This window comes from Adelges cooleyi, unplaced genomic scaffold (assembly GCF_023614345.1).
Source record: "Adelges cooleyi isolate 19-005CV unplaced genomic scaffold, UGA_ACOO_1.1 ACOO_flye_CR_arks_rails_tigmint_CR_PRNA_2, whole genome shotgun sequence".
In the NCBI taxonomy this organism is placed as follows: Eukaryota; Metazoa; Arthropoda; class Insecta; order Hemiptera; family Adelgidae; genus Adelges; species Adelges cooleyi.
Genome location: NW_026095860.1, coordinates 4,440,872 through 4,462,027, shown reverse-complemented (window position 1 = coordinate 4,462,027; position 21,156 = coordinate 4,440,872). Strand labels below are relative to the sequence as shown.

Sequence of the window (21,156 nt, the reverse complement as noted above, 5' to 3'; positions counted from 1 at the left end):
ATACATGTAGTATTAATATTGCGACACAATATTATTATCATTTTGAAGTAGGTAACTTCAAAGTCTCGACTGACACGCGATCTTGGATATAATATTAATTTGTATAGGCATTAGCTTCGAGGCAAAAGAATTTTTATATCTTGGCAATTAGACGACCATGAGAAAATCGTGGAATATCCCAAATAGTAAAATGTTTTTAATTTTTAATATTTATTGCTATTCGAACATATTTTTTTTCGCAATACACGCGTTATCTGTCTCGCACGAACCTTCTGAGGTATTTCGTTTACCTTATTTGTTAGTAAAACACATTTTTGTAAGATGGAATCATCCATCAAGTCCAACTGAAAATAAGAAATGTAGGTCGTAGCTTCGATGTAGAACTTTTAAATCACTATCACTATAATATGATACACCGATTTCATCGTTTTTTGTTTGTTGACAGCCTAAAATATTTGATCTTATATAATAGTATTAATTAAATATTATCATTGATGTTATATAACATTAACCATAGTATTTTTATTCATATTGTTTTTTTTTTTTAACAAAGAATATTTTATTGCTATCGTAAAGCTCCACACGAGCTATGAGGAAATAGATATAATAGTGATAAGAGTGTTAATCGATAAGGGATGACGAGATATAAGGTATTGATAAAAACGGTGTTTGATACTAGTGATATCATAGAGATTGGCAGTAAAACATATTCAACGTCTTATAATTTCAGGGTCATCTGGAAGGTGTTTGATTTTTTTTTAGAGTAGACTGAAATTTGTTTTGTTTACTTCCGTTAGTCCCAAAAGTTTTACTGGGAAACTAATAGACCCCGCCTAATAAGGATCAGGCTTTTAGATTAGTCTCACAACTGGTTCTGAATATTATGTTGCATATTAATTTGTCTTGTTTGGGTGCTGTCTTAGAGATTTCGAACACAAGAATGTGGTATCGCCCGATGATTTGCCGCTATTGTGCGTGGTCGACAAAATATATAAAACATATTTGAGCAAAACAGAATTGCGACAATTATAACCACGTTCGAAGCTTTAACGCCACGTTAAATAGGACCTTGGGTCACGCCCAGCTGACAGAACAAGTCTACACCGTAGATTATATGAATAATATAATGAATAAACAGTTTTTCGAATTTAGAGTTTCTCCGTCGCTTTGCATCTCGCCAATAGCCGCCAAAATCCTCCGTTCACACAGTCAGCTGTAATATAATTACTATTAACGTGGTTTTAACTTGAACGCATAATATCATATTTTTATTATTATTTGTGCTACTTTATGTAATGCGATGTATAGGCCTCGGCCGTGGCAACGTCGATTCGTTTACACCATTGCTCGCCCAGTTATATTATTATTATGTTACCGTATATACCTACTTACTATTTAGATGAGGAAAGCAGTGACATTGGTCGTCGGCCGGAACGTACCCTTGTAACGACAGTAATGACACATTTGTGTAAGTCGGACGACAATAAGGAAATATAAACCATTATTTTGCCAATGATAAACGTCGTGGGGACTTTAACGCTGGGGATGGGTAATATATATATAAGTACAAAACTACTTTAATATAATATTTTCAGTAGTAAAAAAAAAAAAACGTCAGACGGTCGTTAAAAATCGCACTTCCGACTGGGTGGGCGTCGGCAGTCGTTTACAGGGGGATTTAATCCGGTAAAATATTCATCGTAAGGTCAACAGTGTAATGTAATACAAGTTGTTACGCAATCGAACGTGGAAGATTTTTTTTCTAGTTTTATAGTTACATTCTATATCCTTACATGTATACAGCATGCGCTAAAACGACTGTTGTGTACAATACAATAATGTATATATATAAAAAAATAATGTTCATTATGAATCAATGTACTACAATTTACTCATATATTACATAATACTATAATATTTTATGACATTTAAAAGCCCTTTTTCCGTGTAAAAAATGTCTAGAAAATAAAAATTAATTGTGTACTAGAAAAGTTTTGGATTAAACATTTAAAAACGTTCCGAAAATTGGGACTTAAGTGCTTATAAGACCTATGACTAACTTGATTCGGCCCAGTGTATAATACAATATATAAAATTAATAAATGTATCGATTGCCAATTAGGTTTCTAAACTGGTTATTATAACCAAGAGTTCTTATGCAAATTAAATAATTACATTATGTACCTACTCGTTAGAAACTACAATCGAAAAACAAAGAATAATTGATGGAAACGTAAAAAAAATAAGATAAACGAGCTAGTGGGTTTAAAAAACTATGTTTTTTTTTTAAATTTGTATTTTGTTACATTTATGAATATAGTATTGCAGTAATGATTCATAACATAATATTTATAAAATGCATTATTTATACTTAAAAGGCTTTTTAAACTTTCGATTCATATTAATGTCATTTTCCCATTTGTTAGAAATGTAATTGTTTAACAGATGTATTTCTTAATAAATTATACTTGTGTTATCCTTTTGACCGATTGCGAGCAGCTGATAGTTGAATGAAAACACGTATGGTAAAATTCTTGTTACATCAATACAACTTCAACTAAAGAACACTGCTAGTGTTAAAATTAGAAATTTCTTTTCTATTCAAATTGCAGTTCATCTGGAGCACACTGTATACCATACTTATAATATTATTTAATATTATAATATTTATTCGTATAAAAACGGTAGTCCATGCAATATATTATCATGTGTACTTTCTAAAACGTGCTTGACCACTCTGGCTCAACAGCCGTTTAAGATAAACGCTTCAATTGTTGTTGTTGTTTTTTTTTTTTTAACTCCCATGTTTATTATAATATAATATACAACAATGTATTGGCTTTTTGTTTTCAGAATGACGTGGCTAAGGAGCGATGGAGGGCCCGTGTTCTATGGTTACAGCAACCGCACGCCCGTCACCGGCGACGTGCAAATGATATCCACTTGTTTGGTGTTCGGCACGATCTTCGTCGCTTTCCTAATCATTTTCCCCGGAGTCCGGAAAGAAGTGAGTCTTGTACACAATGTTCTATTATGTTGTTATAAACGCCACGTGTCGAAAAGAACCCTTAAAGTTCCTCGTAAATTTCCCCAAAAAAAAATTAATAAGTTTTAGAGTAATTTTCCAGATTAGAAGAGTTTCTTCTCAACGCTGTATTATTATTTCGCCCAACAGCATTATTTATTATTCATTATCGCTTATTGTACCTACTCTACTATAACTATCTTCTAACCGTTTGTGATGTTGCGACACCAGTTGTAACAAAACGTTAGCCGTTGGTTAAACGGCATCAGAAACAAGTGGCATAAACTTTGATACGTTTATCCTTGACTGTCGTGCAACGTACCTACAACATTGTGTATATTAATCGATTGAAATAATTTCCATAAGGAATCTGGTCGCCAACCAGAGTCACGTAGGTCTCACTTCCGGCAACGAAAGTTTCATTAATTAATTACACATTATTATGATTATTGTATTATGGTATCGTCAACCTTGTTGCAAACGTTAACGACGGTAATGAATTTTTTTTTTTTTCCAGAGGTTCACCACCTTCACGACGGTTACCTTGAGTCTGTTCGTCGGCAACGTTATACTGGGTGAGTGTTTGCTGCAAAATATAATGTTACATTAGGTGTATACAAGTGGTATTATTATAATTTAAATATGATTCACATACATGCCGGATCCGGGATCGACGAATTTTATTTGCAACCGATTAAAAGTCATGACAAGCACTTAATATTATTAAAATCACTTACCCCGACGTGGTGTCGGTATCTCCAAATAAATGAATTGATTAAGACTGGACACCCCGCCGTGAGCACTCTTAATTGATATGTCCTTCGAGGATGAATACGGATTACTGAACGTGTATTCTATCAATATTACTTAGTATGAATAATCTCAAACGTGTCAGAACTTAAAAGAGTTTTTTTTTACGCGCACGAGTTGGCCCTAGACCTAGGAGCCAATGGAAATAAACTATAACGACAATTTTAATTGAAATTAAGTAAATTAAACATGTTTTATGTGAAGGGTTTTAATTACAACCGAAATATTTTTGCATACAATCGATAAGAGCAACAGTGATTGAACTAATAAGTTGTATAAGTACAAAGACAAAGACCAAGACCATATATTTTATTACACAACATAATAGTATAAGCTTTTTTATTCACGCGGTTATACACATTCCGTCATTAAGAGGTTTCGTACAGTAAATTATTCACAATTTACTATATAAGAATGTGTATTTTTTTGTTTTCATTATTTTTTTCCTACGGTTTACCCCCAGGGCCATCATTTACGGTACACAGGGTATACATTTGCGCGCCTGAAATTACATACTATAGTAATTTGATCTGCAGCTTATTACATAACTAATTTAAGAAAAAATGTAATCATTTTTCGAAATTGTAATTTTGATTTTTGAAAACAAACTACGTCACTGTAAACCATCGTGAACGTAAAGCGGCTGTGATTGGTCCGCGAAAATCAAAAACGTTCAGTTTAGAATTTTAAAAAAAGATTCTAAAGCGAAAATGTGACATTTTAAAATCCCTCACTTGATATTTTACGATTAACATTTTTCATTTTGTTGTCAGTTATACGGTTTTACCAAAAATTCAGCGGTTTTAAAAGGTTTTATAGTATTATCATTAAGTCATGTCACCGGTGTTTTATTATTTCTCTATTTTTTAAATTATTATTTAAGTTTAAACAAAGAAGACACGTTTTGTGACACTAAGGCTGAGGAATATTTTTCGAAAAACCTACAAAAAAAACTTGTTTTGAAATTTGCACACACTCATATGATGTATTTTGTACTTCAAATACTTGTCCAACTTGATATATATATTTTTTTAATTTTACTCATACGCGTTGGCATTTTTTGATCATCGTTTGTTTCCTGAAAATAGGCTGTTCTCGCGGTTTAATCGATTCGACTGGTTTCGGTGTGCTCAGTTCTCGGTTGCAGTTGAATTGGAAACATTCTTGACCATGAAAGCGATGGCCGGTCAACCTTGTCGCGCGTTAAACAAATTTCCTCGGGCGCTCGCAAAACAAAAATAACAAAAAAAATCATATTGACCGCACACAAAGCGAATATAACATTTACCAGCACGGTGATCAATCAAGTCCGGACGTTCTCTAGCCTTTGCCAACCGTTTCAGGACTTTCCAACTGATATACATTTGACCTAACCTATCCCAACAGCGGACATGCCGGATACTATCTATTATCATTATTTATCCATCGCGGCGGTTAAACGGCGTTTGTATTGGATTAATCGAGTGATCTTGAAAGGAGTGGCGCGTGCACTTGTGTATTATTACTAGGTATACTACCGTGTCTTCGAGCAATGATCATTCATCCGAGCACTGCGCCGCCGCACACCGATTTATATACACGGCATACCGCAATTATTATTATTATGACTTATTAAAATTGTGAACCGAAAGTCAAGGAGACCGTGGCGCCGAGTTCGGCTACCTTGACAGTCCGGATGTATTAGCAGTAGTAGTAGTCCTACACAGTGTATCACTTCCTATTATTCAGCCTTAAACATGTGTACGCGTACGCGGTTTAGTTTTAATGGTTTATCGGCAGCGACGCGTTCTCGTTTACATTCTTAGCAGCGGCGAAACTAATTCGACCTTGCCCAAAGTACACGCCAAATCGCGCAACCGTCGACCTCCGCAATAATAATATAATATACAATAATAATAATAATTATAAACCAATACACATAACGCTATTGTTGTGCACTAGTAGATAATATAATATAATCCAAACGTATGCCGATCGAGCGAAATCGGTCAGCCTCGCGCGAGATAAGTCCAGTGTTGAGATTATCAATACAATGTTTATAGAAACTTGTAAATGTAACGATTTAAAAAAAAACATTTATTTATCGAAGAATTATTATATTATGTGTACAACTGTTGTAATAACTTTTCAAGTGGAAAAATGTTACAATAGTCGTGCTGAATCAATGGACAAAAGCTTTTTTTTTTAAATAAAAAGTAAAAAAGCGATTAAAATACAAATGACTATCTAATCTTATCTATAATTTTTATCTTAGAAATTGATCTTTTAGCTATGAATAAAAACTGATTATCTTTCCAATTAAAAATAACAAACAAAGCATATTATTATCAATATTGAATTAGGTCGTTTCAAGTTAGTGACTCAATCTATACTAAGAATTTTTATAAATAAGAACCAGAACTTGATAAATTTAAAACACAATTTTCTAACTGTTAATTCCTTGTTGATCACTGTCCATCGAATTCAATTTCGTTTGATTGATATGAACCAAAATTTGCACGTTCACCCATTTGAGACATAAGTAGACGTTCTGTATGTTCGCTCCCTGTATGAACTCTTAAAACCCAAACTTGACAATGTTTCCCTTTGAACTTAAACAGCTGTTCTTACAGTGATTCCGGATGAAAGAATTGGAGTATGATGTATAATAAGTATTTTAAAAGAACCTAAAAATGTCACCGCCAGATTGTTTTCAGTTTCTCATCATAATGATATGCCTTATTGTGGAATCGTTGAATAACCGGTATGGTCTATCATGTTTTGATGCTTGATCTTTAGTATTTAAGGTGTTCTTATAGTCTACTATAATATTGAAATATAACATATATAATCGGTTAAAACATTTCTATTGTTGAACAATAGTCGGTACCTATCCTATGCAACTAAAATATGCACCAATGCTTTTTTTAAATTTTCTAAATTTTCACTGCATAATGATAATAATGGTAATATTATCATGTTCCTCGCGACCTTTAAACGATTCACTCGGCTTAATATTTTCAAATGTTTACAAATGAAAACGCATATTTTGCGCGCTTAACTGGTTTTACTATTCACGACCAGTGTAGTTTATTTAGCTCGGTTCATTAGTCATTCGGCCTAGTATATTATATACTAGTTACCTGTTATTAATTTTGCGGCTATTCATTTTTCAAATCCATATAAACATACTTCTATATTGTGTCATTTATTGTCTTATTCGTCCTTCGCTCCCGAACGCAAACGGTATTTTTGTTACTTTTTATTATTTAGAAGAAAAATAGATGTGTTTTGACAAAAAAAAAAAAACCCCATATAAGACGTGTGTATATAATAATATATAAAATATTGTTTTTTATTAAATCTCCATTACCTTCGACGGACGACGAATTGCATCTGGTCCGTGTGGGCGAAGGACTTTTGTCGAACAAGACAGGAACTCCGCGTGATTCTTAAATATCATACAATAATGAATAATGATAAATGCGCATTTTTACAGATGCCGTGATGGAAAATAAAATATCTGGTCGTTAACGCGAGCTCTTTGATTTTTTAGGTTAATCTTTTTCGGCAATCGGTTGTATAAAAGTTATTTTTCAAAAACAGTCTTTTAAAAAACAAGTCCGGGCAACCCGCAGCCGTCACTCGGCCAGTGTAGATACAGATATATTATACCTATTGCTAGATTCGACGGCTATGATATAATATTAGAGTTGTTAAAAAAATCCATGGATTTTGAAAAGCATGGTCCATATTTTTGATTAAATAGCAAACATTTGTATACCAAACAAACAAAACTACTGCGTTTTTTTTCGGCACTCGAACAGGTTTTTTAATTTTATTTTTGCAAACTAATTATTATATTTTGTAACGTGTGATACGCATTCGTGTTCTGTCGGCAGAGATAAATAAAGATTAATAATAATTGCAATGTCTCGCGTTGATTTTTGGATGTTATGTAACGTGGAAGCAAAGAGGCCGGTTTATTCATGCACACACATTCGTCGCGACTGTTTGTACCTATGCTCGATGATACGATATTGTATTCCCACCAGAAAAATGTGTACTTACGCCTAAAGATTTTTGGCCTCAATCAATGACCACACGGAATCGTTCGGAGTTAGCTTTCGCCGTTTTTTATTTTATAGAAGCACAATGTAATATTGTACCGCGCGTTAAACAAAAACATTTCCAACAAAATATTATACTATTATTAGGGTTATACAGAAGCAATAGCACCGCCGGCGTATTTATTATGAAACGCCCCAATGGCTACGGCTGTTACTGTAATTAATTGTATAATATTATAAGTGAAATAAAAAATATATATACAAAAGGTTTAACGAAATGCAAGCCTATATACGCGCCTCAATGTATATCATTAATACGCATAACAGGTTAGCGCCACTCGCCGAAATCTAGAAAGCTAAGTACACAAGTATTTGAGATATAATACCAATTGTAACACCCCCTCCCTCTCCCGAATAAACTTATGTTAAGAAAAGCAAACAATTGTGGAGGTGCTAATTCCAAAACTGTTGGCGACAAAGCACACCCAAGCAAATACACAATAAGTAGTGTTTTAAATTTTGTTGTTAAAAAAATTGTACAAAGTCAACATTTATTAGCTGTTACCATTTATTTTTGAGCCATCTCGTGCGATGTGAATTTTCTTAAATACTTACATTTGGTAACTTTAATTTACCCCCACTAGCCCGTCGAGCGTACCTAACAGATTCTCTACTCTATAGCACATTCAGATTATCTGTCCGTCTTGTATTTGGGCAAAAGTTTAAAGTAAATCGTTGTAGTGTATTATTGTTGTGCAATATTGTAACCGGAACACATTGTTTGGTCTTATGTAAAAGGGTATCACACTATTGTCGTGTAAACTAACTGTGTATAACAAGCCTTTAATTACTACTTTATTGTACTAGTCGTGATGAGGTATTACCTTATCGCGTTATAATACTATACAAATTGTGTTAATTCTTATTTCGTCTCGATCCACACGAACCTCAACATCCGACAACCTCCAAGCGTTCCGAATTTACCTTATTGCTGTTGTCTTGTCCTGGCTGCAAACCACGTCACAAGATCACGACAGTACCATACTTACAACGGCTACACCTCTCGCCTGTATCCTACACACGTGCAAATTCACCGGGACAAGACGTTATATTCTACAGTTAGCAATAATTCACGTGACCATAACGCGAACGGTTAGACGACCGAGTTGGGTTTTTTGCACGTTTGACAGACGCAAACGCGGATGCGCTGAGATGACATAACACGGTGTAGGTATAATGGCGTTTACTATTTTCACCGGGGAGAGCGATCAAAGATTCATCTGTGTAATTATATGCGCTTATGAAACCACTTTGCTCGTGCTGGTTATCACGAACAATGGCGTCGATGTGTATAATATTAGGTATATATATACCTATATGTGTGTATATACGCAGATGCAGTTGATGATTGTTTTTTCTCCCGGTCGAACCTTGAAGGATATAGTATGTTTGTTACGGGCTCAAGGACACGGGCCGTGTGGGTACAATTGGCCGATACCTTTTTTTTTCTTTTAATATTTTCCTGAAAAGAGACGGAATAATAAAACTAAAATCTTACCTACAGCGAGTAGGGATCGACGGGCGAGAAAATCTCTCTCGGCCAGTGTTGCAAAATACTAATTAACAAACAAAAACCGAATCGTTTTCATCGCGTGAATCGTACACAATACATTATCAGCAGCAATGAGCGAGTGTACTCGGTCGTCACACGACCTTACAGAAGCCTCCCTCCTGGCCGGGAAATCCTCGTTTTCACACGCAATGCTGCTCGTGTGACCATTTGGGGATTCGCCTACACGGCTATGATGGCGTTATATTATTGTGTGCACAGGCTAAATGCGATATTCCACCCAGACGTGTTACCGTGACCACAAACACGAACCGATTGTGACTGATGAGTTTGGTACAAATCTGGTGGTACCCGATTAAACTCGATACCGAACGATAGTCTACACAGCGACAGTAATTTTTGGTCTAGAGTACCTAGTTCTTGGCAGTTGTATTTTCGTTGAAATCAACAGCTGTGTCACAATGAATCGTTGTAGAGTGAACAAAAAAAAACGTATTGCTAATGTCCGTTTTACACGACCGATTTGTCCAACCGTGACTGCTGAAGATCATCACGACCGTAAAAAGGTGGTAAATCATAATCGCCGCCGGCCTCGTTCAACGCCGTACCCGAGTGCTTGTCCTCTCTCGATCAACTTTAAACGATAACCGGCTTCGTGTATCGCCCACGCTAGAAAACAAAAATCTCCATCAATCCTTAAACGGAATTTTATCCTTGCAGCTTCTCCTCTGGATGATATAGGTACATAAAAAATATATTCTATACAGGACAATAAAGGAAAACACCGCTATTAGTAATCGACTTGGAGCATTACTGACCTGACCTACGGAGTAGCTTTTTCTAATATTACATTATTATATGCTAAGGTTTGTAACTCGCCTGTATAAACACATTTAAACGCAATCGATCATTGCGTTGTTTGTGCCATACATACGACATTAGTTATATTAGTGTTGAGTTGTATGCATTATAGTAATTTATTCTAAAGCTGTGTGTCGACCCTACCTAGAATGGTGTTTTCGAATCAACGTGTTTGATCGCATGACGTATCAGACTTTGTGCGATTTAAGTTTTCTTCAAAGCTAATAATTCCAGTCCCCTCGGGGAATCGTATTTAAACGTTCCATGTTGATCAAGCGACCGTGATGTCCGTCATTCAGTTACATAATCTACAAGATAAAATAATTATCACTATTATACTTATTTCACTGTATCATTCAGCCAAAACATAAATATTCAGTGGTATCCACAATTGTGTGTAACAGTATTATTTCTATTCTCAAAATTGTTTCAAAATCTAAACAATAATCATAATAACAATAATAATCTAACGAAAAGAAGATTTTTATTGGATAACTGTTTATACTAAAATTATTTAACACGAATGGGCTGCCAATTTTGGTCGACTGACCAACACATCACAAACAACTCGATTTTTCGATAAAAATTATTACTTTTTAGAATATAAAATATACTGTTGCGTACAATTTCCAGTGCTTTGCGCAAACCTAATTGTTTGACATTATATTACATTAGCTTATAATGTAGGTTTGGAACAAACGTTTTGGAGTCGTATCGCTTAATATTCGTTTGATGATTATCGCAAAAAAAACAAAATTGTTTAGTTACACAACAATCGTGCAATCTTTACTTACTTACTGTCCCGACACATCGCTACGTAGGTGTAAGTTAATAATATTTAACTTCTTAATAAGCAATCAAAATTGTGGTTGCCCGAGTATGAGGTCGGGTCTTTAACCAATTGGATATTATATTTTCTTTGTTCACTGCAAGAGTATCATAAAAAATACCACTCACGACCGTTCGAAGTCATTGTACTGTGTCTAAGACCATCGCCCGAACGAAATACATATTATATGTATATATTGTACAGGCATTATGCTTAATATACTCTATGCGTTGTTGTTTCGTTTGACAGTTTAGTTTTGTAAATTTTACAATGAAAAAAAGACATAAGCAGCTTTCGAGAGAACACATTTTCAACTTAAAACATACTGACGGACAGACTTTATTATTTAAAATGTGCCACCCATGTTAATACCAATTGCGAAGTGAAGTGTCCGTTTATAAGGTTTTGATATCAAGTAGGTACCTTGAAATCTTTCATCCAAGTTTCATAATTATACCTCACCGAAACAACAATTCTCCTGCAGGCTAAACTCGATAGCCGAACGTGCTACGTTAAATGATTGCATAAATAATTAATAATAACCTTATACTTCTTCAAAGGAATTGAAAACGTGTTTTTTTTTTCAAAGTACTATAAATTAGTTCAAAAACAAAACTTCAAATTCAGCTGTTGAGGTCGCCGGTATTATTTATAAATATATATTATAAACTATACAATTAATAATTTGTATTATATTATATCAACTAAATTTACGATCATCGTTTTTAATTATATCAACAGTAAAGCCATTTCTTGTGTTCCTAAGTAAAGAGCCCTTACTAAGAACTTATGAAGGATATATCTCTATAATTACATGTTCGAGATAAATGTTATTTTAGTGGATAAGTGTACAGAAATATAGGGAGTTAGATATGAGTCATATAGAGACTATTCAAGAGATTTAGAGATTTATTTAGCATGATGTGTAATCATGCTAAATAAAAAAGTCAATAAGGACATGTGCACAAAAAAATGTAGTTTAGAATAAAAGGAAAACTATTTAAACACAAGACCAGCGTTGATGTATGAAAGTGAGTGTTGGGCAATTTTTGTTGATACATACCTAAAACTTAAGTAAACAATAGCACAAAAATTTAACTTGAAAGTAAACATTAATACAAAATGTTCTTTGTAAAAAAAAAAATTCATGACGGCTCTATAATTTGTTTCTACCGACATAGTATACATGTAATTTTCGTTGTAACGTTTATCTGCTTCTTGTTGCAGCAATTTTTGCTGGATTTTAAAAACGACTACTTAGATAGGATTTAATATAAAAGCATACTTTCAATGATTATACCTACCTGTGTAGGTAACATTGGTAAATATGTATTTAATAATATACACGGGTATCGTGAATGCTCCGCCCAAACGTATAATTGGCCAGTTTTTGAAACAGCCAATTATTCGTGTATACACTTATAACTGTTAGATTGTGCTATTTTGTTTTCTTCGCGAACTAGCTGTTATAACATCTTACAATTTTTTTTTCAGTTGTTGTTATCTGCAAGAATAATACATTCGAAAAAAAAATTGTTAGGAGACAATTATTCATTACATTATTCTAAACAAAATTGCTAAATACCAAAAACGATATCCCTTACCCATCTGTACTTAGGTTAGGAAGGGTTAAATTTTAAAATAAGTATTTGTTATCATTAACGAACAAATTATAAGACAATTTAAAATAATTTCAAAAATAACTTACATTATATTATGCAAAACAAATGATTTTTCACATACTAGTAATAAAAAAATGTGTAATATCAATGGTCTAAAACATATAGTTCTTGGCTCTTGTAAGTTATAGAAAGCATGCATTTGTAGAACAAGAAAATGTTAAAATGACTGAGAAAAGTAACCGTCTGAATTTGATAGAATACAATATGCAATACTAATATAGCAATGGAGCAAATTAACAAACATTTATTAACACACACTTTTGTCTAACGTTTTCGGTCATACCGTTTAAAACTAAATTAGTGACTGGTGATAATAACAAATAATAATAATGACAATAATTAACGTATCAAAGTATATTTTTGTACTATAATAGCTCAATTATTACAGTTAAGCCAATTTGTTTAATGGTCAAATTTAAGGATCGTTCGTTTACCAAGTTTTCACGTGATACGCTTTTTACGGTTTGGCCTAGTAGTTTTAACGTGATTGCCTAGTGCTTATTAAAGTCAAATTTTTTGTCAAAAGCGCAAATCCTATTTTTATTGCAGAGCAGACACGAAATAAACATGAAGTGCGTTCAAGGATAATGCGAAACGTTAGGGGAAAAAAACTCTACGGTTATCGAAGTACATTATAAATGATTTACAAAAATTTCGAGGTCAGAAAAGTGATTATTCTCGAATAAATAAATTCATTGTTTTTTTTTCCTTCCGACTCCAGCCGTCGACCGATTGATTGACTCTAACCGCGGCGGCGGTGATTATTTTGCAATTATTTATTTTTTAAGCCTCGTGGCCAGGTTAGGTTAGGTTGATCCAACGCCTTTGAGACGATAGTGATTGCGAGGAACTCTAAACGATTGATTATCTACGCGAGATGAAAAACATATCGAAACGAAACGTCAAGGACCTACTATTTCCACCGTCCAATTTGTATTACATTATTATGTGGCCTGCACCGTTTCCTAGCAAATGTTGTAGTCTGGTTTCAGCTGTTGCATTACACGTACACGTTATTATGATTTCTCGCGGTAAACAGCCGACGTTGATGGAAAAAAAATCGCACAAACACAATCGATTAGTTTTGGTAAAACCGTGTACAGGGCATCGTTCCAAGGAGCTTTTTTTGAAATTGCCGCCGTACATACATATAGATAGGTACCGCATGTGATTATTATATTACACGGACAGCATGTGATACATACAAATCCAAATCGATAACGACGCATGTCATGTCAATATTTGTCGGTATGGAGCATTGCGAATTCGGAGATAACCAATGAAGAATTAATTTAAAATAAATTCAACGGCTTTAAATAAAACCGAAACACCTAATTGGGTTAAATGATGATTCCCAGGGCCGCGACAAGGTCTACTGGGAGAGTCATCTAGCCCAGCGCCTTTACGGTTCAGCGATTTTACGACCTAGTGTTTCACTGGAACGCGCTTTCGCTTTTCCGAGGTCTGCCGGAAAGCGATTATATCACATACACCTCAACTACACCACCCAATAAATAACTATACCAAACAAATTTGTTCGATTTACCCTCCAAAAAAAAAATTAACAAAAAATGTCTTTGTTTGTTTCAGTGTCGATATTGGGTTCCAGTTGGCACGTAGCCCGGACCGTTATCACTAGTGCTTATCGAGCCCTATCCAAAGAGCTGATAACCGCCGAACTCGGTGCCTACGTCGGACTCGGTCACATCAACATCACGCTTACCGGTGGATATTTTTGAATTTCAGTCAACCAGAATTTTCCCTTATTCCCCTTATTGTTTTTATTTTTTTTCCAGCACTGCCGACCGACAACTCGTCCATGTCGGTCGAAGACATCAGCTTCAACGAACGTTTCTCGTGGTTGGAAGCTCACGAGATGGGCGAAAGTTACCAAGCCGCCTTATACCGAGGTCTTCCCTTCCCCATACTGACCGTCGCCGAGTACTTTAGTCTGGGCCAAGAAGGATTCGCCTGGGGCGGTCAATACCGAGCCGCCGGCTACTACGGCACCATATTCTTGTGGTAATTGTTTACTCGTCGTTTGAGAACGACGCTCTTTAGCAATGAAAGTGTTTATAAAATGAGTTGCTTTTCTGTAAAATACTGTACGAAATAGTGTGACGTGACGTCATTCTAGTGATGAGAGCCAAAGTTTTCATCTAGTTGTCTAAACTAGTGCAGTTTCGCTTGTAATTCTCACGGAACTATGATTTGATCACGCGCAATCTATTTCATAAAAGGTCTATGAATATCACAATCGGTAAGGAAATTTGGCTACAGCCCTTATTGCCAGCGATGCCATGCTCATCTCATAGGTGTTCGAAAGATTTGTAGACCTTTAATCAAATGGATCTAATTGTTGACACTTCTGGTAATAAGGATTGCTGCAACCCGGTTTGCTTACTGAACGAATCTGGACGAATTGTTGAGTGAAAACCTGCGATGTTCCAAGCAAAAACCTCAACAATTAAAAGTCACGTTGTATCACCCTTGAGGGTCAAAAGCCAGGGGCTGAATTTTGACATTACCTTAAATTCTTATTAGATAAACACTTTCAGCATTGCACCGAGACTCTTTTTATGAAAAATTAAACATTTACAGGACTGCGTTCGTGTCGTGGTTCCTGATGAACGTGCTACTGGTGGTGGTCCCTCGGTACGGGGCTTACACCATGATGGCCACGGGCAGTTTCATGGTAGGCGCGACGGCCGCTTACCACTGTATGCTCCCGTGGATACCGCTAGTCATACGGTTCCAAGACGACAAGTTTCTACTGTTCAAGTTGGGCTGGTGTTTTTGGCTGACTCTGTTCACGGGTAACGCGTGCACTACCATTGGCTCCATTCTGCCAACAGCACAAGGTCTCCCTAAGAATTCCCGCAGAGTTTCTTAGACTCCGTGGATGTTCCCGGGCATTTTCTGAACTCCCGGTGGGGGAACTTGTGCTGTCGGTGTCAATGGGAACCCTGTCGACCAAACTGTGCTTTATGTCGTTTTCAGGTATGCTATGCATAGCCGTCGGACTCATAATCGTGGCCGTCGACTGCGTGTACCCACACAAGTTCTCCACCATACTGGAGGTGGACTTCGACACGCCCTACGACCGGCACATCATCATCGAAGACAGCAGCACCCGGAAAAAACGTGTGGGCAAAAGTCTGGAAGAGCCCGAGGGACTTGGGCGTAGGATATTGAGGTCAGTAAAGCCAACGTCGTCCGAGACGTTGTTCAGCTCAATTGCTTGTTGTCCAACTTGTTGTTCGTTACACGTATATTAAATCAATTCTGTTGCCGTTTCACCTACCAGGCGATTGTCGTCCAAAAAGGACGACGAGACCAACGGCCAGATGAAACTAGCCGGCATGGAAAACCGCGGTTTCGAATTGGATCCGCCGCCGCCAAACTCGCCATGGAGATTCCCGTACAACAGACCGGCCGCGCAAGGAGTGAAATTCAACAGGAGCGTATCGCAGGACTCCATGACCAGTCAGACGTCCAGTTTGGCCGTGTCGTTCAACAACCGGGACAAAAGTCGATTGTCGATACTGAAAAAGTCATCGCCCGCCATAAGGTAACATTAATATTGTGTCGACAGGGAGCATTGTAAATAATTGTTTGTACGTACGCTTAAATTTATTACAACTATTTTTTTTTTTTTTTGCTATTATGTGTACAACACTGACTGGTTAATTTGTTTCCAGACCCGTGCCCGGCAGCGCACAACCGACGGCCGTGGTCGACAGAGCAAAAGAAGTGTCCATGTGGTAGGAAAATTCGAAACGATTACACTAATAACAAAAGTGCCACACAAAACGATTTGTGAATATTCAACTCAAGTCTGATCGTAGACATAGAAAAATACAATATGTATCATATAAAATAGTTAAGATTAGTATGTACGAAGAAAGTCATATTAGGCATAAATTATGTACGAACGTAACGCGGTAATATTCGATTAACTAAAACTTGTTTGTAAGTGAAACTAATGATGTAATGAGGTTCGTACGGTTAAAAAAAACCGGCTTGGGTTACACCGAAATCAATACAATTGCGAAGAAATACATATTTTATTTAATAAGATCAAAAAAAAAAAAAAAAATGAATAATAAGTAGAAAAATAAGCCAAGGCAATGTCAATTAGACGCGGATAATTATTTCAATGTGTTACCTATACCTATTTATTTATTAATAATATTAAGTGATTTATATATATATATATATAAATTTAATACTTGTAATGAGTTATCGATATTATTATTATTATTACTATTTGAATCAAAACAATGATTGTTGTACTATATGTTATTATAAATTATTACCCTTGACGAATAAATGTTTATATTTATTTATTATATTTCATTGTGTTTTATATGCCACATTTTTTTATGAATTATGTGTGCTACATTATACTCAGGCCTTACCTGATAAATTTCTAATTTATTTAAAATTATAAATTATATTTTAACACCAATATAAATGGATGTGCTTTACAAACTCGGCATTTTTCATGTTTGTATAATGACATAACTAAAATGTATAATATGTTCACATGTATTAAGTATTTTATGAAAAATTGTTTTTTTTATACTTATATCGCACTATGACAAAACTGTTTTGTGAATAATACACTGCATAGTAATGTTTTAAATGAATTATCTTCCAGTTGAATATATTTTCGTAAATACACACAAATGTAACATATGTTGCCGGTGTTAAGGCGTTTCGACTATTCCGTATATTTTAAACTAAAGACATATTTTGTTGAATATTAGCTGTTATATTATAATATTCAAGTAGAATATGAATGAACAGAATAATTTGCTCTTTCTGTGTTGCTTAAACTGAAATACAATTTTTTTCTTACAACGTTTCTATGCGTACGTAGACATCCAAAGTAATAAAACACATTTTTTTAAAATTTAAAATTTGTCGGATGTATCTTTTTTTTTGTAAGTCATTCATAGTTATTGGAATATAATTTATTAACATTTAAAAGCATTTTACAAGAACTAACGTCTAATTGTATGTACTGATAAAAATAATCATTATTGGCACATGGTAAAAGCATACTACAATTATTTTGGTTTTCAATTAAGCTTATTGTGAGAAATTGCCTATACGAAACTCCTTAAAAAGTAATTTTTTGCAAAATCGCACAAACATTTTCCTTCAAATTAAACGGTTCATACAAATTTTATGAACTGAGCACGAGTCATTAAATTGTGTTTCTAAATATTTCAATAATTAAGGGTCGCTATTTTCTTATAACTTGTATGAACATCGGAGTGAAAAACATAGCTTCAAATATGGAAGACAAACAATGAATATTTTTCAATTATTATTTAATCCTCTAAAGAAATATTATAACTAAATTTTAGTAACTATTATCAGGGGCTGATACAAGGGGGGTCCTCTCTTATGCACTTTAATTGTATGCTTTAAAAGTGTACTTTTATGATTATTATTTTATTATAATATTTTTTTTTTATTATTGAGATTCTGCATATTACAATTTATCTATTGTAATATAGTATATTAGAATATGTATCTTTTTACTACGTAAACTTTAACAACGACTATTGCTTATATACATTTGAAGTGAATTTTTTTCTAGCCCCCCCCCCCTTTCATTTCTAGGTCCTAGCCCTGAATTTTATAATAAAAAAAATACTTAAGGTAAATGTTTCATAATAAATATATTTTTGGTGAAATATCGTATTTTAGTTAAGAGAACGCCACACCGTTAATTTTTAAGGAATAAGATTTAGGCAATTTTTCGAAAAATCTCAATTAAGAGTTTTAAATTTGAACAGCAATGTATACTTATTAACACAGTAATGAGGATACTTTGTTGATTGCTATTTTTTTTTTGTCAGACTATCACAGTAATTTCTTTAGTGGAAATTACAGTTTTTTCCCCATCAAAACAGTTTTACGCGGATTAATTTTTCTCAAACTTCATATATAGGAAAGAAATTCATACATACATGCTCCAGCATCCGTATTTTTTCGATATACCTAAGACAACCGACGCTATATCATTTTTAAAAATGTCAAAAAAGTCCTTTCTTATTTAATTAACAATTATTCATTAACTGGTTGAAATATTAAGGCTATTGGGTACCGGCCAATTTATATTATTGACATTTTCACGTCTTAGCTCTGGCACATAACCGAAAAAAGCGTTATAAAAAAAGCGTAACGAAAAAAGCGTTCGTTACAAAGGCGTTCGTTACAAAAGCGTTCTTTACAAAACCGTTACAGAGATAGGGGTGGGAGATAAGAAATATGTTGTACGTTCAACGTTCAAATTAGAACTAAATAATAAATTCAAAATAATTTAATTCTCTAAGTTAAGTTACTTTTGGCCAGATAATAAACACTACAATTTTAGCCAGAAACTTGATTGTACATAATTTTTTTATCTCCTTGGCCTTATGCTGTAACTGTAAGCTCCATGTAATTTTTTTTTTTTTAATTATAATTCCACAACTAATTTAAATTTATTCGGTATTTCAACGAGACATGAAAATGCTCTTTCGTGGTTGCAGACTCGGCTGAAAAACTTTTTTTTCTCCTTTTAACTAAAATGGCTTTTACTCGTGGAAAAAATGGTTTAAATTAAAAATAATACCACGGAACCTATACAAATCAACCGATAAATTAATTGGCATGGTCGAAATTTATTAAATTCACTTATTTCTTAAATATTGCCTATACAAAACTTCTTAAAAATTGGCCGGTACCCAATATTGCCTTAAAAAAAGGGCCATGGTAGAGCACAGACAATGTTGTTGTCTATATTTTGTGAAAGAAGGTTTTTTGAAGAAAAAAAAACGGGTGTGTGGCGCCTTCTTAATTGGTGATTTCAATAGATTTTTTATGACGCGTAGAATAATAGGTATGATCAAATCATTTCCGTCTTCTTCGTTTCCTCAAACCAAAGAGACCAAGGAGATTATACATACATTTTATCGTCGTCAAAATTTCCTGATAACACGTTATCATTGAACAACATTCAAAACAAAAGCAAATAAATATATTTTCAAATAAATTAATGTTTTTATTGAAACTTGTTTAACGAAATATAATGTTACACTAGGTACTATAATATTGTGGATACTATTTAGCCAGTTGTGCTAATTTAATCGCCAATAAGACTTTATATAGTTATATTTTTATTTTAGTTTATTGTGTTTAATCATGTCTACCGATTTTGAAAAGCTGTGAGTAATACTTATTAGAATATTAAAAAGGGATAATAAAATACACGACATTATGTATTATGATAAACTGCGACTGTTTTATTGATGTATTTTATTGACAACTAATTCAGAGTAAAAGATCATCTCCGAATGCGACTGATGGAATCCGGTTGGACTGCGCAACTCAACGAAATGATAAAAAATTCTGTTAAAGCGCGACTAGCTGCTGGGCAAGTCTTAAGCACAATTAAATTTGAACAACTTTACAAAGATGTGGCTATCGAAGCTCGAGGTTGGTTCACCAATGGTTAATTAGAACTATGTTGTTGTTTTAATTTTAAGTATACAAACAACTATGTTTTCTTTAAAATTTCTTTTTGTATAATGTTTATAGACTCTCTTTCGTCAGACATGGAATTAGAATTGCATACAAAAATGAATGAATATTTATCATTGAATCTCGAGGATAATGACGATGAAGAAACTAATTGTAATAATGGTAACAATAGAAATAATTACTTTGATGACGATGACAGTTCGTCCTCTTCTTACGGACCCGAAGAATTAATTAGACTTTATAGTGAATCGTGTTAACAAATCTAATATATTCAGCAATACTTGTAAAATTTGTCTTTTATATTTAAGTTTTATATAATTTGATATTATGTAATCTCATTAATTAACTTTGTAAATAGAGTCCAACATTACATTATTAATAAATGATAATTATGTACCTATTTTAAGTTTTCTTTTAAAGGTTATGGTTCTTATAAAAACATTTTTTTTTTATATATATATAATTAAATAACAATTATATAAGACATAGTAACAAATTTTGTTGTTAAAATCAATACCAATCCATAGTAATTCATTTTTAAGCACATAAGCCACCAACTGTTGTTTAAGCTCATTTTATGAATAGGCTTGACTGAATTGGAAAACATTATTACCTTAGAAAAAAGGTTAAGAAGTCTAACCAAAAGAATATAAATATAAAAATAACCGATAATTATGTTTTTTTATTATTTTTAAGTATCCCAGTACAATTGTAAACTCTTACGAGTAAATTTAAGTTTTACATTAAATTTGTTACATCTCTACTATTTTAATACAATATTAACTTTT

The 21,156-nt window shown here is 33.9% G+C and overlaps 2 protein-coding genes across 4 annotated transcripts in view; both read left to right on the top strand.

Annotated features, from left to right (window-relative positions):
• The window catches only part of LOC126833735 (dual oxidase maturation factor 1), a 34,400-nt gene extending 17,220 nt beyond the window's left edge, over positions 1–17,180 (top strand). For 2 of the 3 annotated variants that reach the window (XM_050565241.1, XM_050565239.1), the window contains exons 2-9: positions 2,854–3,007; positions 3,543–3,600; positions 14,417–14,551; positions 14,623–14,848; positions 15,428–15,642; positions 15,827–16,022; positions 16,134–16,397; positions 16,528–17,180. In XM_050565241.1, the coding sequence (XP_050421198.1) occupies positions 2,855–3,007; positions 3,543–3,600; positions 14,417–14,551; positions 14,623–14,848; positions 15,428–15,642; positions 15,827–16,022; positions 16,134–16,397; positions 16,528–16,594 (1,314 nt within the window). In that variant the 5' untranslated portion in view covers position 2,854 and the 3' untranslated portion in view covers positions 16,595–17,180. Of the gene's footprint in view, positions 1–2,853; positions 3,008–3,542; positions 3,601–14,416; positions 14,552–14,622; positions 14,849–15,427; positions 15,643–15,826; positions 16,023–16,133; positions 16,444–16,527 lie in introns of all 3 variants that reach the window. The other variant, XM_050565242.1, reaches the window with a different exon arrangement.
• Positions 17,181–19,855: 2,675 nt separating this feature from the next.
• Positions 19,856–20,770, top strand: LOC126833634 (uncharacterized). Its single transcript, XM_050565076.1, has 3 exons — positions 19,856–20,052; positions 20,163–20,323; positions 20,426–20,770. Exons 1-3 carry the CDS (start codon positions 20,030–20,032, stop codon positions 20,623–20,625), a joined length of 384 nt encoding a protein of 127 aa, XP_050421033.1. The 5' UTR covers positions 19,856–20,029; the 3' UTR covers positions 20,626–20,770.
• The last annotated feature ends 386 nt before the right edge of the window (positions 20,771–21,156 follow it).